Source organism: Podarcis tiliguerta (genome assembly GCF_965153285.1).
Source record: "Podarcis tiliguerta genome assembly, chromosome: 8".
Lineage (NCBI taxonomy): Eukaryota > Metazoa > Chordata > Lepidosauria > Squamata > Lacertidae > Podarcis > Podarcis tiliguerta.
The window spans coordinates 14841745-14868040 of record NC_139541.1 but is presented as its reverse complement, the minus strand read 5'-3'; the positions used below and the strand labels follow the sequence as shown (position 1 = coordinate 14868040).

The 26296-nt window shown below is 48.8% G+C and overlaps 2 protein-coding genes across 24 annotated transcripts in view; one reads left to right on the top strand and one right to left on the bottom strand.

Moving 5' to 3' along the window:
• The window catches only part of LOC310683929 (uncharacterized protein), a 37919-nt gene extending 35296 nt beyond the window's left edge, over positions 1 to 2623 (top strand). For all 10 annotated transcript variants that reach the window (XR_014514556.1, XR_014514557.1, XR_014514558.1 and 7 more), the window contains one exon: positions 2036 to 2623. Coding sequence is in view for 1 of the 10 variants with exons in the window: in XM_083454408.1 (XP_083310534.1) it covers positions 2036 to 2093 (58 nt within the window). In the remaining 9 variants the exon portion in view is untranslated. The remainder of the gene's footprint in view (positions 1 to 2035) is intronic.
• Positions 1 to 26296, bottom strand: part of CASZ1 (castor zinc finger 1) — a 438974-nt gene that overhangs the window by 9649 nt on the left and 403029 nt on the right. For all 14 annotated transcript variants that reach the window (XM_083453582.1, XM_083453581.1, XM_083453580.1 and 11 more), the window contains 11 exons: positions 25431 to 25521; positions 21479 to 21643; positions 17281 to 17453; positions 15093 to 15955; positions 11878 to 12019; positions 10987 to 11050; positions 9155 to 9318; positions 5885 to 6007; positions 4342 to 4671; positions 3051 to 3249; positions 2289 to 2460 (listed from right to left, as the gene is read on the bottom strand). In XM_083453582.1, the coding sequence (XP_083309708.1) occupies positions 2289 to 2460; positions 3051 to 3249; positions 4342 to 4671; positions 5885 to 6007; positions 9155 to 9318; positions 10987 to 11050; positions 11878 to 12019; positions 15093 to 15955; positions 17281 to 17453; positions 21479 to 21643; positions 25431 to 25521 (2486 nt within the window). The remainder of the gene's footprint in view (positions 1 to 2288; positions 2461 to 3050; positions 3250 to 4341; positions 4672 to 5884; positions 6008 to 9154; positions 9319 to 10986; positions 11051 to 11877; positions 12020 to 15092; positions 15956 to 17280; positions 17454 to 21478; positions 21644 to 25430; positions 25522 to 26296) is intronic.

The window sequence follows — 26296 nt, the reverse complement described above, 5'->3', positions numbered from 1 at the left end:
GCTCTCGCTTTGAACGTTGGCTGTTTTGTTTTGTCGTGTGTGTGTGTGTGCACGCATATTGGCTATTTTTATCCCCATCAATAGAATCAGTTGTGTTCAGGGGGGCAGCGGGGAGGCAGCCAGGGACACAAAGAAGGCCATGGCTTGTTTGTTCTCCAGGGCTCCAGCGAATACATGGTGCCCCAGACAACATGGGGCTAAACACTTCTCTGGGGTGAGAGGTGCAGGTACAGCTGGTGGAGAAAAGAGGGGGTTGCAGTTTCAAAAGCCAAAGGAGGCTCTCCCCCTGCCTACAAATAATGGCTTACAAAGAAGCCAAATTTATCTCCCCACCTCCTTGGACCATCTGCGTAGAGGAAAGGTGGCTGCCTGAAGAAGCCCCTGCTGCTTACAAAAAGCTATCTGTCAAACAAGAAGCCTCCAGAATCTGTTTTTGAGACTAGAGCCGCCATATGCATGTGTTCAGTCTAGGCCAGTCCTGCATGGAATCTTTGACTGCAAAGCCAGCAAGTTGGCTGGTTTGAGGTGGGTGGGTGTTATTGGCTGTTCAGATAGGGATTTATAACCTGTGTCCACACACAACACATACAGCCATCCCTGACCACTGGCCATGCTGGCTGGGGCTGATGGGAGCTGGAGTCCAGCAACAAACACCTGGAGGGCCACCCCCATTGAAGGCTTTCTGGAAAGGGTCTCCACCACTTTCACACACACCTATGACCCTGCTACACCTCAGCACCAGTTAAACTAAGAGGTGCAAACACCCAGGTCCCAGCTATCACTGGTGCCCTAAAAACTGGTCCTGTCATTTGGATTACTGAGGGCAGAAAGCTGGTTTCTATGTGGGATGGCTCTTAAATTTTGCAGATTAAGCAACTTAGAACTGGTTGCACCCTTATTAAATAACCAAGTAGCGATGTGGTCCAGGGATTGGCACAGCCCCTTCTGGTTGCAGTTCAGCAGCTAAGCAAGTGGGGCTGAGTGCTGGGTGCCTCTGCTCATAGTCTGCAGAAGGGGCCAACCGTGTGTGGGTTTAGCCCAGGAGGGTTCACTTTTGTTTGCCGTAGCAGCTGGAGGAGAGGAGGGGGAGGTGTTTACAATTTCGTAATTGTTTTTGGCATGGCCCTAATAAGTCTGGCAAGCAGATCTGCCAACCACACACCCTGCCGCCTATCAGGCGCTTTGATGTGCCTGGATGGTTGGCATCGAAAGAGGCAATGTGCTTGCCTCCAGCGTCGAAGCGACTGTAGATGCCAGAAGAGAGAATGGGAGGATTCTCCCCCTTACCCTGCCACTACCACCATTGGGAAATATTTACCCTTTGGCTTTTGCTAGGCAGATCTGGCAAGGAGTATCAAAAAATGTACTCCTCAAGCCAAGGGGTATCATGTAAAAAGGACTACTGGGAGATTTCAGGGTTCTTCCATCACACTCAAATTTCTAAGGTGATCAGAGCAAGTGTTTGCTCCCCGTGACACTCCTCTTGCAACCAGGGTGAGCAGAGACATCTCGCCTCCTGAGGAGTTGCCACTGGGGTTGTATCTGTTAGAAACAGCTGTGGGTTGCCTTCCCCACTTGCATTCTTAACTACTTAGGGCAGGATCCACTGATCAAAGGAACTTTTCCAAACCTGTTTGTCTGCCTACCCACACAGAAAGTAGGCGATTTGGCTTGGAATAGAAGTGCACTCAGTTCTGGTTGTGTGAAAGGCTAGGGAGATGGTGCAGTTGTAGCATTTGGAGAGCTGGACAAGGAGGTGGGGAAACCTACCTTTAAATCCTCACTCAGCCATGGCATTCATTGGCTGACCCGGTATCAGTCGGTCTACCCTACCTCACAGGGATGTTAGGACAATCATACCATTTTGAGGTGTGATATAAAATAAAAAGGCTAGTAAGAAGGGGCTCTTCCCAGGCACTAACGACCTGTATGCTTGCCACTGCACCCTTACAAAAATCAACCTGATATGTAAGTAAACATACTTATTTTTTTTAGAGAGAGAGGTCACTAGTTTCCCACTTTCTTTCCTCTACAGGAAACAGATCCTGCAAAGGTGGCTGGGAACTTCCCACTGCTTGGGGAAAGGGAACTGAATCCGTTATCAAAGGAGGAGGAAGATAACCTGGTGGGAAAAACACTCTTTATGGAGGAAATGGCCAAGAGTGACTGAGTGCAATTCTATGCACACTTCCTTGTGAGTTTTAGATCCAGTGTCGGACTTTTTGCTGCTGCCAACTGGTGACAGATCCTGCCCCAGCACCATGTTACACCAGAGGAGAGAGACTTACCTAGCCTGCCGCACTCTTCCCTCTTGGTGAAGTACTTGAAGCCGTTGGCTGCTCTGCGCTCTGCCTTCTCGTGCTTCTTCACGTGCCAGGGGAGTTTGGTGGTGATGTTGGTCACAAAAAAGCAGCCAGGGCGAAGACAGTGGTAATGCCCTCGCATTCGGAACTCACAGTGCTGGAAGGAGAAGATGAGGGCAAGCAAGGTCAGCATACAACACAAACAGCAACCCTGACTCAGAACAAAACCCAACCAAGTTAGTGTGAGGCCTGGTGGTAGGACGGTCCCAGTAGAATTTTTTTTCTCTGACTCTTATGAAATGCACGTATTTATCCATGTAGATCGTGTTTTCTGCAGATTGCTGTTTGTTCTAATTCAGCTGTAAACAATGGGTTTTTCCGGGAGAAAGCAGCGGGGCGATCGCAAAATTGCTTGGACCATGCCTAGAAAGCATGGGACAAGCAGAAGTGTGGACAAGCCCTTAGCTGGAGGATGTGTCATGAAGGCTAAACTAGGCTAAGCCTGCAGTGCAGTTGTGATTTGATGGGTGGCACACACAACGGGGCATCGACCCCATTCTGCTTCTCTGGGATGCAACCAACAAAATTTTACTCAGAATAGAACTTCTGAAGTTAATGGACCTAAGTCAGACATGTTTATTCATTTCAATGGGTGTAGTCAGAGCATGACACCAGTGGGCTCCAAGCTCCTGCCTTGGCTCCCCCACCCGCTGTTGTCCCTTCACCCCCCCAGCCTTTCACCCTTACCTGGTTAGGACAGAGACATTGCAGGGAGTAATAAGCAAACTGGTCTCGCACATTCACGAGGTTGTTGTTGGGGTTGATGTGGTCGAGGCAGTGGGACTCGGCCTTTCCGGAGGTTTTGCACACATACTTGCAGTTCCCAAACAGACAGTGGAAGTGGAATTTGTTGGCATACTTGCAATCTGTTGCCAGGCATGGATCACTGGGGAATTTTTATTAGAAAGAGAGGAAGAATAAGTTTCTGGACAGCCTTCCCTGAACTCCCCTCTAATTTCATCATCGCTATTAGAAATCAGGGTCCCCCCACCCCCGCGACTAAGATGCTCCATCCTGGCCTTTCAAATCTCTCCCCTTCGAGGGGATGGTCACCTAGCTCAGTGGTCGTACACCTGCTTTGTATGCAGAAGGTCCCAGGTTCAATCCCTGGGAACTCAAGCAAAAAGGTTCAGGTGAGCAAGTGGCGGGAAAGATCCCACTTGGCCTGAGACCTTGGAGAGCTACTGCCAGTCCAAGTAGATTATTCTAAGCTAGATGGATCCATTGGGACAAAACAGCTTCCTATGCTCCAATCCCTATTTTGTCCTAGAACCCATTTAAAGCCAGGCAAGAGAAGGCAGAGAAGAACACAGAGCTTAAGAAGAGCTTGGCAGCTGGATCAGGCCAGTGGCCCATCTAGTCTAGCATCTTCTTACAGCAGGCAGCCAAATGCCCCAATGCCCATAAACAAGACCAGAGTGCCAGAGCACTCCCCACTCCTGCAGTTTTCAGAAGCATACTGCTCCAGCACTGGAGGTATAACAAAACCATCAGGGCTATTAGCCACTGACAGCCTTTTTCTCCTCCATGAATTTGTCTTTTAAAGCTATCTAGGTTTCTGCCCATCACTGCTTCTTGTGGGAGCAAGAGTGGTACCTCTGGTTATGAACTTAATTCGTTCCAGAGGTCGGTTTTCAACCTGAAACTGTTCTTAACCTGCGCCACCACCGTGCAATTTCTGTTCTCATCCTGAGGCAAAGTTCTTAACCCGAGGTACTATTTCTGGGTTAGCGGAGTCTATAACCCAAAGTGTTTGTAACTTGAGGTGTTTGTAACCCAAGGTACCACTGTAGTGTCATTGGTACCTGCAGAGACCCAGAAGTATCCTGGCTTTAAATGAGAGGGAGCAGAGCTGGGATTACACTATGGTTGTGGAAGGGGAGCAGCAAGGATATGATCTTTGGGAGAAAATCGCTCTTGGGGAAGATGGTCTGCCTCCCCCAGCCCTCCATTCTCCCCTTTAAGTGAAGTCACTCACTTCTCCTGGAACTGGAGGAAGCCAGGTTTGACCTGAGGCTTGGCGTTCTCGAGGGAAGTCGTCGTCAAGGGGGACGTGGCCAGGTTAGGCACTGATGTGGGGATCTGAGAGATGGTGGAAGCCAGTTGTTTCCAGGCCAGGAGGGTGGGAGTGGAGGGCACAGTCACCGAGCTCGGGGCGGGCACATCCGGGGCAGAGGTGTTGGCCAGGGCAGCGGAAGAAGAAGCTGAGGGTGACGAAGGGGCTAAGGAAGTCTTGGTCTCAGCAACGGTTGGGAAAGAGAATTCAGAGCTTCCTTTCACAGCTCCGCCATCTGTTCGGAAGTGGAAACTATGGCAAGAGGGGAGAAAGCAGTTAACATTAGGCTCATACACTTTATACATGAAAATTGCTTTGCAGCCCACACCTCACCTCCCATTCTGATTAGTGCACCACACCCATGTTTCCAAAGAGTGGAAGTCATTACCACTGAGTAGATAAAAAGGGTTGTATGCAAGCCCAGTCCTACTCAGAGTAGACCCAGTGATGTTAAGGAACGTAACTTCATTTCATTAATTTCAATGGGTCTCCTCTGAGTGCAACTTAGTTCAACACAGCCCAAAGTTCTTTGTTTCCATTTGGACAAAGGTAAGCAACCTTTTCACTCTTCCATCCTTCCTCCTTTATTATCAGCCCCCTTTTTTAAAAAAAAACCAAAAACACACAAGTTATGCCTGCTTTTAAAATTATTTTTAGTAATAGATAACTCTTTTATTTCTTTCTGGAGGTGGTGCTGGTGATTCCTGGCCTCCAAGGTATCTTAAATCAGCCTTTTTATTTATGTCCCAAAATCCTGAGCCATGTGAAACCCAAAGACAAAACACGGCAGCTGTCTTCAGAAGCCGTTCTAAAGCATAGTTTAGAATAGGCATGGGAGAATCTTCAGTTCTCCAGATGTTGCTGGATTCCAGCAACCATCATCCATGATCATTGGATGGGCTGATGGGCGTTGGAGTGCAGCAGCATCTAGAAAGTCAAAGGTTCCCCTAGATGAACCTTGAGTTCACTCACTTAGCCCCCTCATCTCCTCAAGCGCAGTTGGCAAGGAGGAATTCAGGCGTTTCCACCTTCTGGTTTAGATTAACTGCAATTTGTTGTTTGTTCCAAACTGACACTGTCGCCTGCTTCAAACTAACTGAGCTTAACCACAGTTATGATTACTGTGTCAGAGGCGAGATTCAAACTGATGAACAGCTCAGGACTCTTAGCCACTGTGCTGCACTCACCAGGCAAAGGGAGGAAGTGTGCCATGTTCCCAACCAAAACAAAGTTCCAGATAGCAAAAGGAAGGCCAACACAATTACTTCCACCCATGAAATCTCAAATCAGGGCAGGTGGGATTGCAGGGTGAACAACTGTGTTCACTCAGGACCATCTTTCCGAATCCTGCCAAGGCCACACACAGCTCCTGTAACCCCAGGGGTTGCCCCTCCAACCTTTTAAGCGAGAGCAATTGTATGTGTGTTTGCATTGGAATTCATTGTGTCTTGGCTCATCCCCTTACTTGGCGTGCTTGATGGCTCCATCCAAGGTGCTGAAGAGGGCTCCACATTCTTCCACCACACAGTGGAAATGCACTTTATGAAGAAAGTCACACTGAGCATCGCAGAAGTCCTTGGTACCAAATCTGCCAAAATGAGACATATATATATACCTTAACAGAGAGAAATGGGGAAGCTGCCTTATTCTGAGACAGACCGCTGGTCCATCTACCTCAGTGCTGTCTGTAATGCCAAGGTTGCAGGTTTGATCCCCGTAAGGGACAGCTGCATATTACTGCATTGCAGAGGGTTGGACTATATGATCCTCAGGGTCCCTTCCAACTCTCTTGATTCTATGACCCTCCAGAGCTTCAAGCAGTTGCCTTTTCTAACCCTAGCTGGAGATGGTGGGGACTGAACCAGCAAAAGCTGGTGGCCTCTTTGATGCTTTCTCACATATTGGGAGCAAGGCATACTTGCCAAAAAGGGCTCTTCCACAGCTGCCAGTTACGTTTGCTTAGCTAGACTTCTCAGTCGGCTTTGAACCAGGGAGACAAGGACACGAGCTTACAGACGCCTAAACATAATGGCTTGGCTGATCAAACAGATACAGCGCGACAAAAGGGGGGAAATTCACTAGAGCAGGAGGAAATCAGGATATCATTCCATAGGAATGTCAATGTTTTAATTAACTGTTTGGCTTTGAATCGGTTGAATTTAAATACATTTACATATTGAAAATAACACTGATGAAGGTGTCCTTTTTTAGGGCAGGGGGAGACCCTGAAAGAAGGAAACTGTTTCTTTTACTCATGAGATAACTGAAATGTAGTCAGTGGACACTGGCACTTTGAAAAGAAAGGCCACTTCTAATACACTCTTCTCTATCACATTTGTAAGGTGGAGTCTTTGACTGCTTTGAACCAATTTCAAGAAAAGAAGAGTTGAAGTGTTCCAAATATTATTGGTAACACACCACACCAAAATGGCTTAAAATAGTTCAAGGACCTGTTGTACAAGGCAAAGATTTTCTTTTCTTTAAATTGACATTTTCAGTGGAGCAACATTAGTGTTTGATGCTATGGTCCTTTTTTTATCTGAATGAAAGCTCTTGCTAGTTTATCCAGTACTAACAGATAGCTAGATAGTTTGCCTTTCAGGATGAAAGACATCTGTAAATGTCTTTCTCTATCAAATCTGGCACTGTCTGAAGAGAGCAGACGTGTTGATGGTTTGAAAATCTGGGGAGGGGGAGCTTCAAGGCCCCCTCTACCGGCCCCCACAATTTTTCTAAGAATTGTTTTGGGGGCTGGCAAGGTGTTCATTAATGCGGCATATCTCTAGAGAAAAGATATTCAACACCTAGAAGATCAAAGGAATGCTGAAAACAGCTTTGGGATTCTAGAAGAGTGCAACCTCTCTCTGGACAAGCCGGATTACTTTTTAGAAAAACATAGTTATAAACTGAGTGGAAGGAGGGAGGCAATGAATCCGTCTCCTAAGTAAAGGCATTTTGATAGCGTCTCTCATATGTTCTCAAACTGGCTGGGGTGCAAGTAACAGCTTCTGGGGCACAAACAGGCTGAAGGATCATAAACAAAGGAGAATGACAGATGACTGCCGCTAAGGGTTTTTTGGGTGTGTGTGCGTGCGTGCAATGAGTCCTGCTGGGAAAGAGACCGGCTTGGTCTGAATTTATTTAATGTCTTGATTAGTAATCTGGGAAAAGGGAGTAAACAGCCAACTTAATGAAATTTACAAATTATGCTAGTCTGGGAGGAGCTGGGAGCCCCAGAACGAGGGCAGAGAAATTATCAGGGGAATGGAGCCTGCAGAAAGAATCGGGGCAACAACACTGATTCAGGGGAGAGAGACCTGCTAAGGAGTGACGTGCACAGAACACACAGTAGGACCCAGGCTCAATTCACAGCGCTGGTTTTGATTGCTAAGTCCATAAACTAGGGATGAAGAATATGCATCGCTCCAGATGTAGTTGGACTCCAACTACCACATCCCTGACCATTGGCCATGCTGGCTGGTGGGAGCTGCAGCCCTAAGAAAAGTTGGAAGGGCCACAGGTGCCCCATCATCCCCGTTTTCATCAGTCTTAATAAAAGCCAGAGCAGCTACTCATGCAGAGACACTGCAGGGAGCTTCCTTTCTGCATGGAGCTCCCAGCTCCCACGAGCCTTGCGTCCAGGGATGCGAAATCTGGGGCTCTCCCAATGTTGTCAGACTCTAATTCCCATCATCCTTGAGCACCAGCTATGCTGACTGTGGCTGATGAGAGTTGGAGTCTAACAACATTGGGAGGGTTGCAGGCTCGCCATAAATTGCCCCCCCCCCACATTTATGGGCATCAGGAGGGCTGCCTGCTCCCATCTGAACCTAGCTCTCAACTGAGATTGTATGCTGACATCCTTCACGTTAATAAATCAGGCCACAGCTCAAAAGGCCTCTTCAGTGGTGGCTCCTTCATTGCACAGCTCCCTCCACAGCTATACTGACTTGGTGTCTTCCTTACTCTCTTGAAGACACCAGGGAAAAGCTGTTCTATTTTAGGCTTTAATAGCAATTCATTTTATCTGTTTCAACTCCTCTTTTAGATATATTGGTTTTCGTCTCCTTGTTTTTATGTAGTGCCTTACTTTTTTAAAGCAAGATCCTGCAGAAATCGCCTGAACCATTATATTCCAGCTCGATCACTGGTGAGGCTCCTTTTTAATTTCTTTTCACTTTTCACTCTTTTTATCATTTTATTGTTTTGTTTTTTGTTTTCATATTCGTTGTAAACAGCTGTGATACATTTTTATGGTACAGCGGCATATAAGCATTTTTTTAAATGAAAGAATGAATGATACTGCTTCTGGCTGTATTTGTGAGCCACTTGATAGATAATTAAATATGGCAAAATAAAATGTAAATGATTACAGCCTTGGAACTCATGATAATTTAGATTTATGGTGGCTGTGACATTGTGCAACCTGTGCTGCTCAAGCATCTAAGTGCAGCAGTCACAGGGCTGAGGTGGTGACAGCCATCTTGAACTGCAGGAACACAGGCAGGCTTATGTAATTATTGTGACAATTTATATACTGCTTCACTACAACCATCTCCAAATGTCTGCTGAAATAAGAAGGTCTTTACTAGGCTCTGTACATGCAACAGGGAGCAGAGATGCCCAGCCTCAGCGGGGAGTGCCACAAAATCCCCGAACAGTTTTTAAGTGGGTAATGTTGGCATCACACCAATCCCCTCTACACCTCCTAACCTGTCTCAGAACCTGCCCTCACCTGCGCAAGTACATCTTCCAGGGCTCAGAGAGTTTCTCCTGGACAAGAGCCTTCACTGTCTTGCCCAGGTATTGCGTGGCATCACCTGAAGCTCCCAGAGGGCTGCCGTCAGCCTCCACCTTCAAGCCAAGAAGGTTGCCGAGGTTGGGGTTGGTCTGAGACATCTGTGGGGAGAAAGAAGGTGCAGTATGTTAGGAGATAAATCCTGAGTTTGTCTGAGATTATCCCAAAAATAAGTTGTGGTCTGTCCTAAAAAGTAACGGAAAAGAACCGGCTTGGGGAGTGGAGTCAAGTGGAGCCAAGGTCCAAATCCTATGACAACTGTGTACTTGCAAGGGAAGCCTTCTACAACGAGACATTTTGGAGTACAACTTCCATCAGCCTCAGCCAGCACAAACACACGGGCCACTAGGTTGGGGAAGGAGACCCCTGGCAGTTGTTAAGTAGGTCCCTGCCTCTCTATACCGGCTCCCAGAGCAGTGATGCTCCTTGTTTTAAGGTGTAATAATGAGTGGTTCCCTCACTACAAAAGGGAATTCTTCTCCTTGGTTGTCAGTTATTTGGGAAGCAGTATTAAACTGCTGGGAGAAATCTGAAGAGGGCTCAAGATCAGATTCTGGAGCCCACTTCTGCAGAATGAATTCCTGGTGCTCTCTGGGGCTACAGTCAGGTTTTATCTACAGTCAGTAAACAAAACAAAACCGCTTTGAGTGCTTTTTGGTGTGTGTGTTTGTATAACGGTATATACAGTTTATGAAAGAAAGAAAAAACTCGCCAAATTCTGCGAGTTTCCTTCTTTGGAGAACAAAAAAACCCTGAACCCTCTAACAATCCAAATTAGCAGGTGCTTTGACAGATTTAAAGAAGAGCTGAAAATACACAGTGGCACAGTCCAGCTCGATAATGTGCTAAAAGAACAACTGAAATCCTGATGAGAGAAGGAAATAAAAAGCTTTCTGGGATGGATGGACAAGGGAAGGCAGAGAGAGAGAGAGAGAGAGAGAGAGAGAGAGGGAGAGAACACATCAGACAAAGTCACATTGTCCTTTCTGGGGGGTTCTGTGCCCTGGCTGGATCTCACGCTCAGAGCTCAGGGGAAGAAAACAGGGATGCCTCGAAAACTCATCACTCAACAGGACACCAAAGGCTGGCTTTGAGGATACCCAGACTGCAGATGCAGCTGGCTACGGGGGGCACAGTTAATCTAGCCAAAGTAGCATTTATCATGTAAAAGGGTGAAAAAATATATCTGTTGGGTGCATAATTATTCTCCCCTGCCCCAACTTAACAAAAGAATTATGCACTTAAAAAAAATAAATATTCCAGAGCAGCGGCATTCAAGGGTGCTGGAAACATGGAATCAAAGATTCTGGCTCAAAACTTCAGGTATATCCTGTCCTCCCCCACACTTGCCCTGCTTCCTCCACTCAGAAAAACAACCACCTGCCACCACCCTCAGAAAACTTTTACGGTAAATAAATAGAATTAATAACAGGAAACAAAAGAGGAATTGTCTGGTTTGGAAATTAAAAAACAAACCCCTTTCGGAGGCCTCCCGTTTCCAAAGGGATAGGAGGGTGGGGGGAGAGAGAAGAAGATGTCAGAGGCTGCGATATATTTCTTCAGCCAGTTCATTAAATTAATTCGTAAGCAGTGGCTCTGAAATTATACCCGATGAAAAATGGTCTCAAAATTTAAATGGTACAAACTCATCTTATTAGAGGCAAAACATTAAAAAACAAACGCGTCTCCCCCTCCCTCCCCACCTCGCCACCGTGGCTTTAATTTCTCTTGGTGGGGGGAATGAAAGGCCCTTGATGGATGGCTCTTACCTTATTCATAAGCGAGGATAAAAGAGATGAATTTGCCGAGACTGTGTGGCCATTTGATTCATTACTGGAACACAAACCAACAGGGTTTAGTTAAGATGTGCATTGGTGAGGGCGGGGGGAATGACGACGACTGCAATTAATTCTCCTTTCAAACTGGGGTCCCCATCCTCACATTCCACCTGCTGGAGAAGGACGGACGAGGTGGGAGCCACTCTCTCCAGCCAGCCAGGGTAAAGCTCACTGGCCTAACCAGCCTAGCACCTGAAGGCTTGGCTGAGATGTAAGAGGGAGAGTGACAGTTCTTATGTCCAACAGCCAAGTTGTTGTCCTGCTCTTCACTGCTCAACCCCGTCCTGGTTCTGAGTTATAACAGCACTCCAAGGAAATGAATGAAGGGTGTCTGGATGCCAACTAGGCCAACGTGCCACCTTCCAAGTGTTTTGGGCGACAACTCTCATCAGCCAGTTGGCATGGCTGATGGGAGTTGTGGTCCAAAGCACAAAAGAGGGCACCAGGTTGGCAAACAGTGCCTTTAAGAAAGCCCATGGGAGCAGAGGGAGCTGGTTGCCCCGCACAATGCAACCCAGGCAAAACTCTGATGGATTCACTACACAGCTAAAAAGGGTGAGGTGGAGTTTAAGGGTACGTGAGCCAGGCTGGGGGCCACTGAAAAGCTGAACAAACAGGACTGGTGCACAAACTGCCATCTCCAATGACCTTCTTCCCAGCAGCAGGCCTGGCCACGTTTATCTTAACCGCTTTAGTCAGATTGAGAGGCTTCTGATGATGCCCTCTTCCCCACCCACGCTCAATGCAGCAAGCTTTTAGGACATTGCCATGTTCCTCTTGCCCATCACCCAAATCTGTCGCTGCAGAGCCTCCCTCTCTTACCCATGATCCTTCACACTCAGGTCCAAGCTGTGCTCCTGCAAGGAATCCTGGGTCACGGTGGACACGGAGCCTGGATTCTCTGTAGCCTCTTGCTTAATCTGAGCTGGGTTAAACCGTCCAGGAGTGGTTGGTTGTCCATTCCCTGTGTTTTAGAGAGGGAAGGAGAGGAAGGAGGGAAGCAGGGAGGGAGGGAGTGGGGAGGAAAACCCATAAAGTTTTAAATAAGTAAATAAAGGAAGCCAACTGACAATAAGGATCAAACAATATCAAATAATGCACAAGAAGGTAAAAAAAAAACCCCAACAACGGCAACAGTAAGGTTGGAGAAAAAAGGAATGGCCTGAGTCTGCTGGTCAGCATTTATTGCCGGGTTGACGTGATCGGTTCTGACGTTCACCCCGGCGCGGAAATTCTTCCAAGTGATAATTATTGCAAAATTATGTCAAAGTTGTCCAGGCTACGGGCCCTTTAAAGGAGGAGGGCGGCAGGAGCGAGGGGGAGATCTGATGCTCTGCGCAAACTGTCATAACTAATTTGCGGGGCTGCCTCTTAAGCGTTTATTAAAGACTCTGTTAATGCTGAGGCAATGTGGCAGCTTGAGACTGCTAGTCAAGCCCCCTTCCCATTCCCCAATCTCAACGTTGCCTTGGCGACCGCGCTCCGGCCTCCTCACTGAGCATGCCCAAAAGGAACGTCTGCGGTGTCAGGTCTATCGAAACTGACAGCCAATCAGATTGGTTCAAACTGCGCGACCTCTTCCACCATCTTGCCTTGTCCCGGCCAGAGAGTGCCACCGCCTGGACTTTGGGTCTCTACTCCTTGCCCCAAACTACATTGGAAAAATCTAATTTTTAAAAAATATATATATAATGAAATTGCCTCAAAAGAAGAAAAAAAAAGTAGGGGCAAACGTCCCATAAAGTTACGAAAACACATTAAATAAATAAAAAAAGAATGAGGCAGACGCAGAGAAAAGGATTAAAAGATGGCAGAGGGGGAAATTGCTGACAGGAAGATGTCCGCAGGGCTTTCATCCACAATCCCCAAGTGACTAAAATATTAATCTACCCGGAGGCACTACAGCTGACGGTGAACTGCTTCACAGACAGCAAGTGGCATTTTATTTTTTAAAATGAGGGAAAATAGTTCCCGCAATGACCTCTCTCTTTCAGGAAAAATAAATGATTAAGGAAAAAAAAAAGGTTTCTGACAACTTTCTGCACAGCACTGGCCTTTTGGTGCTTGAGAAGGACAAAACGGCATCTCCTTCCTCCCCAGCTGACAAGTTGAATCTGACTTCAACAATGGTGACAGAACAGCGTCTTTCACCACACCTGAGAGTGGCAGGCCGGCTTAAGGGGGCAGAACAGGCCATGTGGCACATATAGCTCTGTCTTTCATCACCTTGCTATGTGCTCTCCCTCCCCACTCCTGGCTCCCAGGCATGTGCTGCCTGAGGCAGCCTCCTTTTGCAGGCCTCCACCTGACCTTTCTATCTGGCCCAACATTTTGTCCTCATAGTCGCCCACCAGGTGTCCCAATGGGAAACCCGAAAGCAAAGCCAGAGTGCATATTTCAAATACAGATAAGAGTGTGAATAGAAACTCATCTCCTGCTGGAAAAGCCTTCCCCATTTCTGCCTGTCTTTTCTCTCTGGAAAGAAGTCATCTTGATGAAGAATGCAACAGCAATCTAACTTTCAGTATGACCAGGAAAGTCTGATTCCCTCCATTTGGGCTCGTGCACATTTGCAGCAGGCTTAAAAACAGGCCCGTGATACCCAAGCTTCCCCGGCTACAGCTGCAACAGGCCAGCTATGCATCTTTGGCTAGCACTGCGAAAGGCTCCATTAGTCACAGTAAAAGCCCCTAATCTGGCTGTGAAGTGATCGGGCTGCTGCTGCTGCTGCTTCTCAAGGAGTCCAGAGATGGCTGAAGGAGAGCTGCTTGCTCCTTCAGATCCAGGAAGTCAAAGCATCCGAGGCAGCTGCCGTTCCAAAGAGGGATCAATGGGAAACTAATCTGGGTAAACATCTCCTCTCCTCCCCACTACCCCAGAGAAGGATGGCAGGAGAGGACAGAGGAAACTGCTGGCTGAAATAGATGCTTACAAGGAGCTGGCAACGATCCAGGGTTCATGCTGATGTGCGGGAATAGAAGGGGGCCGAGCCAAAGAGTCAGCTGGGGCAGTTTGGGCAAGTCATTGTCTTGCCCAGAAAAGATATAACCCTCCCTGTTTGCCTCCAAACCTCCCTGACAAGTCACAATGTGCTTCTCCCAAAGACCTAGAACAGGTCAGCCATGATGGTGCAGTCAGCTCAGATTGGCATTCCACCATCAAAGAATGACTGGGTCTCCACCCATTTATTTTGCAAATAGGCTTTGTGTTACAGCTGTATCTCTCCCCTTCACAGGTCCATAATGAACCACTAAAAAGGTGGAACTCTGCAGCTGGGCTTTGAGGCTGGGACAGCAGCAGATTGGGAAAGTCACTGTGTGTGTTTCAAAACCAAACCTGCTTTCTATCTGGGCAGCTGATCTGGAAAACAGGTAACAGAACAAAAAATTATCTCCCTCCCTGTTCCCTTGAACCAAGGTTCAAAACAGGTTTTGGGCCCCCTTCACAAGCACATCTCAAGAAGAAGCCTCAAACTATATTTGTGTTTAAGTGTCAGGGGCTGGCAGAACGCTGACGAGTGTGCATTGGGGGAAGGGGGCTGCAGCCTGACTCGAGAGAGGGGGCAGTGCTCTGTGGGGACCTGTACCAGCCAGGAAGCAAGAATCAGGGGCAGGGGAAGCTTCAGAGAGGGAAAAAGAGGCCGGTCAGGCAAGTGAAGGGCCAGGTGCTTCTCAACTCTCCCCTGGACCACTGGCTTCCAGAACCAGGAGGGGGCTGAAGAGGGATGATCAGAGGCAGCTTCCATGCAGACATAGTCTCTAGCTGCATGCGTGCAGCCCATTGGAGGAAGGTACATAAACTAGTGGAGGGAGAGTGGTCCCCAGTTGCTGCAACTGTTCCATAGTGCACGGACCAGGGAATAGCTGCGTAGATGCTAGGTCTCCTGAGCTGTAGAAGCGGCTGTGTTATCTTTGACAATAAAAAGGCTCCCCACCTTTCTCCAGTGTGATGGAGCAACCTGATTCCCTTCTTTCCCCATGTGTGTGAGATTTCCAAATCCCGACTGGACCAACAACCAGGAGGGCCAACAAACTCACCTGCCTCCACAGCCACCGAGGGCTTAAGTGCTGCAGCAGCCAGCCTGGCCATCATTGGCGAAATCAGGCCTTTGCTGGCGGAGATCCTCTCCATGATGGATGCTGCCGGAGTTGGGGAAGAGGTGGCCGCTGCCTCGCTGGAACCTGAGATGGCCTGGGAAGGGGAGCTGGCAGACGGCGCTGGGTTGGTGCCGGAAGCGCTGGCGGCTATCAAGCTGGCGGAACCGGCGGGCAGCGGGGTGGCGACCCGGCTGGGGAGGATAGGGAAGTAAGAGCCCGCCGTTCCGGGAAGTGCTGCGTTGGAGAGCGCCAGGGCCAAAGGGATATTGCTGGGGAGGGCTTGGGAGAGTAGGCCGGGGATCTTGGAAGCCGTTGGCATGTTGTTGGGTTTGCTGGAGGCCTGCGAGGCCGAGAGCTCTGCTGCCGAGGAGGACGCTCCCGGGACGATCAGGGAGACGGAAGACTGCTGACTGGTGGGGGAGGCACTCAGGCTGGAGTTCTTAGAGCTCATGGCGGAGAAGTCAATGAGGTCGTCGTTGCTGGACTCCTCCTGCTCGTTGTCCTTGGCCCCCAGGAGGGAGGCGGGCAGGCCCAGCACGCCCGAGCTGCGGATGTGGCGGCGCTCGTGCTTGCGCTTGTGGGAGGTCATCTGGCTGGTGGAGGTGAAGGTGAAGCCGCAGCCGGGTCGGATGCAGTGGAAGTGGTTGGTGGCCTTGCTGTAGACGCAGCCTTCGTACTTGCACTCCTCGTACTTGTAGAACTTCTTGAAGCCGTCCTTGGCATAGGCGTCGTCCTTGATGTGGTAGCTCTTGTGCTTCTCAATATCACACTTGTTCTTGAAGGTGAAAGTGCAACCAGGACGCCTGTGAGGTGCGACAGGGGAATCAGGCATAGAATAGGGCAGGCATTTGTATATCTGAGCAGAAGTGCTACGTAGAGCAGTTTGATCTCCACCCGCTACCCCAGATCTTGGCTTCATTTTGGAAACCACTGTGCCGAACTATGCAGATAGCAACCAGGGTTAAGGAGCAAAGTTCACCATTGCTCTCACAGGAACTTGGGAAGATGCTTTATACTGAATCAGACCATTAGTCCAGTGAGATCAGTAGTGTCAGCGCAGAGAGGTAGTGGCACTCCAGGGTTTCAGATGGGAGACATTCCCAGCCCTACCTGGAGATGCTTCTGGGGATTGGAACCAGGTCTTTCTGCATGCAAAGCAGATGCTCTGCCATGGAGCCACCCTTCAGGTTCAGGTGATGTGCCTCAAATACAAGAAGGTCTGAACTAACCCTGGTATAAGAGAGATTCCTGATCTGTAAATGGATCCACCTCCCCGCCACCATCTTTTCTTTCTTGGCTTTTCCTTTGTTCTCTCACTTTCTGGTATGTGATTTGTTTTTTTACATGAATTAATATTTTTGCAAAATGTTCCTGTCTCTGGTACTTTATGCCTAGATTTATTTATTTTTTAAATTTCAGAGTCCCAGCAAAAACCTCAGAGAAATCCACATGTACATTTCTGTCACTTGGGGACTGGAGAATGAAATGGTTAGGTTGTAGCCAATGCTAGTCCTACTCAGAGTAGACCCACTGAAGTTAATGGACAGGACCAACTGAGCTCTATTGATTTCAGTGGGTCTTCTCTGGGCAGGACTTAGCTGGAGACAACCCACAAGCTTTTGTTTGTGAATGAGCTGCCATAGCTAGGAATATTCATATTACTCCATGGGTCATCCTCAAGTGGTGTGCATCAGGAATGAAGAACCAGTGGCCCTCCAGATGTTGTTAGACTCCAAATGAATTCAGTTCAGTTGTGGGTTTGACCTATCAAGCCATATGCGGCTCAGGACCCAAGTACCTCAACACCTGCTTCTCTCCACATGAACTGACTTGGATCCTGCAACTGTCACCTAAGGCTCTTCTCTGTGTGTCCTCACTGAGGAAGGTCTAGAGAGGTGGCAACATGGTCCTTTTCAGTGGTGACTCCACACTTGTGGAATGCTTTTTGCAGGGAAGCACTCTTTTCATCTAATTTTAGGCACCAGGTGGGAACTTTCCTCTTTACCCAAGCTTCTGGCCCTCAACGTGAAGGGTTTCAAGTAGTTGTGGCCTCTTTTAATGGGGCAGGATCTGTAAGTGATGCCCCCGGGGTAACCTGAACTCTTTCCCCCTTTTACAGAGAGCCCACCTGCAATGGAAGTGAGTGGTCTTCTGCCCGTAGAACTGGCAGTCCACCGTGCCACAGTCCTCCGTGGCCCGAAACCGCTGGAATCCATCATTGATGAGCTGGGTGTTCTTCTTGTGGAAGTTCTCATGAGTCATTACGTCGGAAGTGCTGGTATAGACTTTGTTACAGCCCACCTGGTGCAAAGGAACAATCAGGAGGCGGGGTGAAGGTTGGGTAAATGAAAGAAAGAGTGACATATAAGCTCACCTGAGAGACGTTGCTGGGGAGAGAGCAGAGAGTTTATAAAGGACAGGAGCATCTCCACCTGGGAGAAATACCATGACTTCTGAAACTTTCCTGCCTGGCAGCAGAGCAAAAGGGGCAGATATTCGCTCCAGCTACACTTACTTAGGGCATGGGGGTGACAGAGAATAGGACATAGGAAGCTGCCTTATATTGTGCCAGGCTATTTCCCAGCCTAGGCCAGTATTGCCTACTCTGACTGGCAGCAGCTCTCCAGGGTCTCAGGCAGAGTGAGGTCTTCCATATCACCTGCAATCTTTTTAACCAGAGATGACTGGGATGGAACCTGGGGTCTTCTTCCTGCAAAGGACGTGCTCTAGCTACAGGGTCCCTCTCCCAAAATAGCAAGTGGGGAAGAGGAGGAAACAGTCCTAAAATTATGGCCTATCCCACTTAAGGTAGAGGAGTTGGAAGGTCAGGCTGGCAGCTGCTGGATCAACCTGGTCAGCTTCCAGCAAGTGGGTCTGCTTCCACAGTCCAAGGTGAGCCAGCTTGCCAGCCGCTTAACGTAACAGCAATATGTAACAGAGACAGGCACATGTGATAGTTGTGCAGGAGGCAGTATGCCTCTAAATCCCAGCTGCTGGAAATTGCAAGAGTTGTTGCTGCACTCAAGCGCTGCCTGTGACCTTCCCCTTGGGGTGTCTGGTTAGCCACTGTGAGAATGGCCAGTGAATGACCAGCGCAGGAGACTTGGCTACCCTATCAAGTTGGCCACGGGGAACGAACACCCTTTGTCATCTGCTTTGCTATAAACTCACAGGCATGATGTGTGTGTGTGTTGGGAATGGAATGCTGAAACCCTACCTCCTCCCTCAGCTGTTCCTGAGCAAAGTGAGCTAATTTGCCATATTGAGTAAAATTCCAGTGGAATCTGACAATGCCACTGTGCCCGCCAAGAGCGCTTTCGCCCTCCCCACCACCTTCTGTGTGTCATGTGCCAACGCCTGCACCATCTCAGAAATGAAGCAAATCAAAACACCCTTCCTGTCTCCCACCCCCACACCAGCCCCATACTCCTGGTTCGGTTCAGCTTGGGTTGATTCAAAGAGGCAATAACAAAACATCTGGAAAACACCCGGGGGGGGGGGAAGTAGCGGGCGGAGGGGGGGGGGAGAGAGAGAGAGATCCGAAGCGATTCCCGATAGAACATGGGCTTCTTTCCACAGTGACACCTTGAAAGAAGACAGACCCGGCCGTGGTGTTAAAAGGCAAAATTAAACAAAAAACTCCTCATGAATAATTCGCAATGGGGCTCTTTGTGCTAAAGCATGAAAAATGTCCATTGGTATAAACAACTAACTGAATTTTGTCCATGCCAATTATGGACATAAAGGTGGGGGGGGGGGGAGGGAGGAGAGGGCCAGGCGCAAATACTGCTGTTTAAGAGATATTTGCTCGAATTGGGAACTCGTCCTGTTCCAAGGCCCTTTCTTCTTAACATGGGCATTGGCTTCGGGCAACCCTTTCTACCCATTCCCACAGAATTCCTTCCGCACAAACGCTTTTGCTGCGGGCAGCGGATCCCATTGTAGGAGTGTGCTCTCTGTTCACATGGGCTAGGCCTTCTTTTTCCAGCTTAGTTTCCTCCCAGAAGTTGCTGGACTCCCACCCAACTCCCATCAGCCCAAACCAGGCAGGCAGGAGTCACGGATGATGGGAACTGGGAGTCCAGAAACATTTCGGAGTTATCCTGGGCTGGGGAAGACAAAGCCAGGCCACCCTTTGCAGGGTAAGAGGACAGCGCAGAACAAACTCAACACCCTCCTGTGGCCCTCCAGGTCAGTGCTGATCTTCTCCCTGAGGGAGCTTCCACAGAAACCCGTAAGAAGGGCCTCCTGGATCAGGCCAATGGCCCATCTAGTCCAGAATCCTGTTCTCACAGTGGTGAACCAGATGTCCGTGGGAAACCTGCAAGCAGGACTGGAACACCAGAGCCCTCTCCCCTCCTGTGGTTTCCAGCAACTGGTATTCAGAAGCAAACCGCCTCCAATTGTGGAGGCAGAGAATAGCCATCGTGGCTGGCTGGGAGCTGTTGATGGCCTCCTCCTGAGAACCCATGTGCTTGGTAGAAACAAGAGTACATCGAAGGGCTAAATCCCCCTTGCACAGGTAGGCTTAAAGTATTTTAGGGTGATGGAGGGATCTCTCCACACCATGGCTCCCCTCCTGACAGCCTGATTTCCATGGCTGCAAGAGAGCCTGAAGAACAACAGGCCAGCTCCCGTTGTTGCTGGCCTAGAGCGCCCATCATCTCCCTGACCACTGGGCATGCTGGCTGGGGATGAAGGGAGCCCAATACCACCTGGAGGCCACAGCTTCCCCATCCCTGACATACGGCTTCCGGAGATGGTGTGGTTGCAAAATGGCTGGCTTTGGAAACCCCCCTCGCAGCGACAGGCTGCGCCATAATTCTCGCAAACCTCTTTTTTCCCTGGCAGTGAGAGAGCCAGCTTCCTTTCTTCCCTTCTTTCTTTTGACACTGGGCTGTTATTAATATTTGATTGGCTTAGCAGCTGGCTACAAAGGGACAAACGCGATTGCTAAAGGGCAGGCCTTGCGCAGAGAGGTTGTATATCAACAGAGGAATGCGGCAGTTCTGATGGCCTCTCTGGCTTGAGGAAGGAGCACCCTGGAGAGAGACCCCCAGAGCTTGACCCTTCCATCACTCCTACAAAGGATCTGCCCGGATGTGTGTAAGGGGAAATATCAGCTCTCCACTCCAAACTCTGGCCTTTCCCCCACACCCAGGAAATGTGCCTGTCCTGGGTACACAGCGGATCTGTTTATGACTCTTCTTGTCAAAATTTGAGTGGGAATGGAAGAAATCAAGCAACGTTTCCCATTGTTGCCTATGGCACTCATCTGAATAAAAAGCTCTTTAGAAAAATGCTCCTTTTACTCATATTTGGGTTGACCCTGATAGGTGAGCCTAGACAGAGAGATTTCTGCCCAAAATCAACCTCCTGGTGAAACAGGGATCTCTCAGAAATCTGTGCCTATAAACAGGGTTTCTCAGTCCACCTTCTGCAACATGTGGCCATACAGATATTCTTTATTTGTTTGATTAATACCCCACCCTTTCTCCGAAAGGAGCCCAGGGTGACAAACATATCCATAGCATTATTTATAAAAAAAAACCTTCTAAAAGCAATCAAAAACATTCCAAAAACTATTAAAATCAATCACATCGTTTTGGCCACTGTGGCTTGCCAGAGATAGAAGGTTGTGGCTAAAAAGGTGCTACTCAAGAGTAGACCCACTGAAATTAGTGGACACATGTTAGCCAAGTCATTAATTCCAATGTATCTAGTCTGAGAAGGACAAGCATTGGACACAACCCAATCTCCTTCAGACATCAAATGTGTGGGTAAACAATGACATCTGGGGCACTATGGTTGGGGAAATCTCTTCTAGATCTCCTGATCCCATGAGCTGGCACAATAGGCTGGCAAGATGAGCAGCCTTCCCCGAAGCAGCTATGGGGGGATCTAGTAGTATCTTTAAAGGTAAGAATTCCATTATGAATCCTCATAGCAACATGTTTGCTCCCTGGTGGAAGATGACTTCTGCACAAGGAATCATAGGAAGTGGCCTTCTACTGAGCCAGACCATTTGTCCATCTAGCTCAGCACTGTCTACACTGGCTGGCAGCGGCTCTCCATGGTGTCACCAGCCCTACCAAGGGAGGCTAAGCATTGATCCTTGGACAATGCAGGTGCTCTACCACTGAGCTACAGCCCCCCTCCCAAGGAATCTCTGGACCACACGCCCCCCCCCCCCAGCCTAGCTCCAACCTGGAAATGCATGCCACGCGTGAGGGTTGGTGGCTCTGTTAAAACACCTATGCAGATACTAGCCCTGGGGGTTCCTTCGCTCTCTGTGCCACTTGAAGGCAGAAGCCCAGCATCGTTACCTGCATGCAGTGGTAGTGTGTGCTTTTCCCATTCAGGTGGCAGCCATGATAGTAAACGCTGCAGTCGTCGAGCGGGCTGAAGCGCATGAAGCCGTGCTGGAGGGAATTGTCCCGCTTCTTGTGCATGTTGTAATGCCGGATCACATCTTGCTTGCTTGTGAATCTCTGGGGGGCAAGAGGAAGACGCAGAAGAGGTGAGGCAGGGCTGGGAGCAGGGAGGCAGGGGCAGATCTTTGTCAATTTCAGTTTCTCTTTTTTCTTCTTCAGTGTCTATAGTTTGGGTTGCCCAATTTCCACAAGAGTTTATGATTTATGGGGCTGGACCCAACTAAGTGGGACGCGGGTGGCGCTGTGGTCTAAACCACAGAGCCTAGGGCTTGCCGATCAGAAGGTTGGCAGTTCAAATCCCCCTGACAAGGTGAGCTCTCGTTGCTCGGTCCCTGCTCCTGCCAACCTAGCAGTTCGAAAGCACGTCAAAGTGCAAGTAGAGAAATAGGTACTGCTCCGGCGGGAAGGTAAATGGTGTTTCCATGTGTTGCTCTGGTTCGCCAGAAGCAGCTTAGTCATGCTGGCCACATGTCTGCAGACAAACACCGGCTCCCTCGGCCAGTAAAGCGAGATGAGTGCCGCAATCCCAGAGTCATCCGCAACTGGACTTAACGGTCAGGGGTCCCTTTACCTTTTTACCCAACTAAGTTAGACCAAACCCATAGAAATCAATATTCCCAAGTCAGTTTTACATCCTTTAATTCCAATGGGTATATTCTGAGCAGGACTGATACTGGGTACAACCCAATATAAGCTTTTTTTGTAAGCAATTTCATATGATACAACACACTTTTGTACATTGCTTTCCCTGATACTTTGTGTGGATTTACCCCTGCAAATACATTTTTATACACAGTTTTGGGTCAGAAAACTGCACTGCGAAATCTGGAGAAATGCAGTGTTTGAAGGATAGCTGTCTTTCCATTCACACCTTGGTTTGGGAAGTGTGGAAGAGGCAGTCCCACATTAAACTGTGAAAGCTAAGTACTACTTGAGGCGGTGGGGCGACATGAATTGGGGGAGGGCCTTTGAAGGAAGAATCCCTTCCATACAGGCTTAGCAACTGTGCAGTTTAAAGCCATGAGTAGCTTTAACAGTGTGTTTGTAAGTAATGGCAAAAGGGTGGCAATGTGTGAACACCACAAAAGAGGGTTGTCTTTACAACAAACAACATTCCAGCCAACCGAGGCTTTATTTTGAAATGGGAGAAATGGAAAATGCAAGCACCAACTGAAGTGTTGTGAATGAAACTGCCCTAGCTCAGGACATCGGAAGCTGTCTTATACTGAGTCAGCTCGTTGGTCCATACTGACTGGCAGCAGCTCTCCAGGGTTTCAGGCAGATTGAACACGGAACCTTCTGAATGCTAGGAGATGCCCTGCCACTGAGCTAAAATCCCTTCCTACAGCTTAGGAAAGCAGGTTTCCATTCTTAGAGACACCTGGTTGGCAAGACTTCAATATGCAAACAATCCTTCCCTTTCCAAGTACCCAGCACCTCGAGACGCCTATTCCAAGCTCTGGTAGGGAGGCTACAAGCCCAGTTTAGCCTGTTGGATGCAGTAGGTTGTCTAGATGCCAAGAAAAATACCCTCTGGACACATATAGGAAAATATCTCCCCCTCCCCCAATTCCCACCCATTTTCCTGCTATACTAAAAATAAATCCTGATCTATTTCTGTTGCTTTTATTAAATTTTGGGATTTACACAGGAACGCCAAAGAAGAGCCACGGGCTGATTTCCCCAAGGCATTATATTACAGGAATTCCATTGCCAATCACCGTTAATTTGCGGCCACTTATTACTGAGCGCCGTTCATTATAAGAAATATATATCTCGCCTGCAGGGTAATTTGCATTTGGAAAAACTCAGCCTAAAGCTTTATTCCCTGGTGGGATCAGGCGATTCCACCCACAAGCCTGGACAGCTCCCAAGGTCTGTTGCAAGAGCCCCCCCCCCTTTTCTTCAAGGCCCTCTTGTTTCCTTACGGCCCGTCTCATCAGACAGACGGCTCCTCTTTGGTGCAGAATGGTCACTGCCCACATCCCCGGTTTGATCAATAGAAACCCACGGGGCCCCCCAGGGCTTGGCCAGGACTGGGCCAGTTTCTCTTGCTGTGGTTGAAGTTGTTCCTCCGAGCCTGGCGGGTGCCAGGGCAGAAATCAAGATTCCGCTGCGGGCAGTTCCTGGGAATCCCTTGCACACCTCCTGCCCCACCACGTGCGGAGGCCCTAACCACAGAAACAGCGGCGTCACTCGCTCAGATTCAAGTGCAGAGTAAACAAACACAGCATGTGACTGGGAAGCTGGCTTGACAATCTTGCCCTGGCACCTCTCCCAGCAATTGCAGCCTGGCTTCTGCCCCTTCCTCCCAGCATCCAACCATCTCTTCCCGAAACTAAACCGCAATCTCAGGACCGCTGCTCGTCTCAATGGTTGCTTTGCATCAGTAGCTGCTGAGGCGTCACTTGGCCAGCTAGGCTGAGCCTGATTTGTCACCCGCCCCCGCCTGCTTGACGGCGCAGCTCCTCCAGGGGAAGCCAGGGGAAGCCTGTGCTTCAAATGGTGTCTGCTGGCTTAAGGTTTCTACTCGTCTTGCGCTATCACAGGAAGCTGATTGCTGCCTGCTTATAGGATGATGCCACTGGAATTGAGGTCCGATGACGAGGCTACCCTTTAGGGAAAAAAGGTTGTGTGTCTGCAGACCATTAGGTGATGCCAGGGGTGAAGAACCTTTAGCCCTCCAGATGTTGTTGGACTACAACTCCCATCACCAACCCCGAGTCCTGGCCATGCTGATTGGGACTGGTGGGAGCTGGAGTCCAGCAACATTTGAAGGGATGCAGGTTACCCCCTCCGCTGGCCTATGGGGGAGTTATATGGGGAAGACACCCCAATTTGTATGTGCGGGCACAGTGACTGGTTTTGTGAGTGCCTCTGACACATATTTATCCTTCTAATCCTCCACGGGGCAGTGGCTGTATCTAACCAGCTGGTCATTGGCAGAACCTTCAAAAATGATTTGCAGGGACGCTAATGGTTGCATGAACAAATTCCAGGATTCAGTTCCTCTGGCTGAATCCTGTGATCCACCATCCAAATCTCAAAGTGTTCCTGGGGCACAGTAGGCTTTGATCTCAATGGTACAGCTATCTACTGTGCCAGGTTCCAAGTAGAAAACAAATCTAGGGTGGCTTCACAGGCTGCATACATACTGTGAATCTATAGCACATTTCAAGCACGCTCCCACTTCGTCCCAAGAATCCTGCAAACGGTACTTTACTCCACAGAGAGCTACAGTTCCCAGTGCCCGCAACAAACTACGGTTCCCAGGATTCTTTGGCATGAACGAACATGCTTCAAATGTATTGCGTGTGCCCAACCACGCTGATGCTGTATTAATAATACAAGACTTGTGAAACGATCCTTGTGCCAATGGGAAAATCGCTCCTGCAGGAGGCGATGCTACAGCCAGCTATTGTGACTCAGAGCACATTGGCTACTGCATGGGCAATGATCATCTGCAGGGCACCAAGTTGGGGGGAGGCCAGTCTACTCTGACTGGCAGCTGCTCCCCAGGGTCTTGAGCAGAACGAAGCCTTCCCTATCACCTACTATTGAGATCTTATCGCCGGTAGATGCCAGGGACTGAACCTCCTGAATGTGTTCTGCCACTGAGCTCTGGCCCTTCCCAAGCAGATGATCTAACTGTTGCTACCTTTTGCTGAGTCAGACCACTGGTCTATTTAACTCGCAGCCAGTGTGGCACTCAAAAGACTCAAACAAAGCTCCTCCCCTCTCCCCAACAAACCCTTGCTGTTTTAAAGCATGGGATTGAACTTTGCCCCACCGTACTATTTAAGGACCCCCCCCCCCCAATGATTTATTTTCATTTGGTTTTTACCTGATAGTTACACTCCGGGTCAAGGCAGTGATAATGTTCTCGGTATTGGTATGCACAGTGAATGTGTCCGCAGTGCTGGCTTCCGGAAAACCTGAATGTGAGAAAGAAAGAAAGAAAGAAAGAAAGAAAGAGGGAAATGTGAATATCATGAGAGCATTTTTCAAAGAAAATAAATTCAACCCCGCCCCTGCCTTCCTTGGTTAGTCAGGTACTAATTTCAAGTTGGGTTCACACTTCTTGGGCCTGGCATGCGGTGCTGCTATATTATGCATTGAGGTGCCTGCATGAGTGTCTGACATGAAATGAGAAGTCATTATGTCTATATGCTCCCTCCGAGTTCACAGAACAAGGTTTACAAACCAACAGCAAACTCTGGTTTGCTACCGAGGGTGGTTTGTGGGCTGGGTTCGGATGGTCCAATTAAACCACGGTTTGCAAAGCATGGCTTAGCATTATGCGTGAACCAGGCCAGAATACCAGGATTGACAACAGGAGAGAGCAACTACTTTCACATCCTGCATGCGGGCTTCCCACTAGGGCATGTGACTTGCCACCATACAGAGCAGGATACGGGATTTTGTAACAGTAGATTCTGCATATGTATGGCAAACCCACAGAATGCACTCAGCTGTAGCCACTGTCTGGGCAAGGTGTGACGTTGCAGAAACCACAGCAAGGTTTCTATATTGGGCTGTGTGTATCTTCAGTCACTATCTGGAGGCTTGAATGGTGCAAAATTTTAAATCTGGCTTCCTGCAGTGAACGGGTCTCTCCGCGGAAGCACTTTGCACCTACAGAATGTTTATAGGAAATGGCTAGAAGATCCACACTCATGTTAATTAAATTGTGGTGCTAGCTAGCATCTC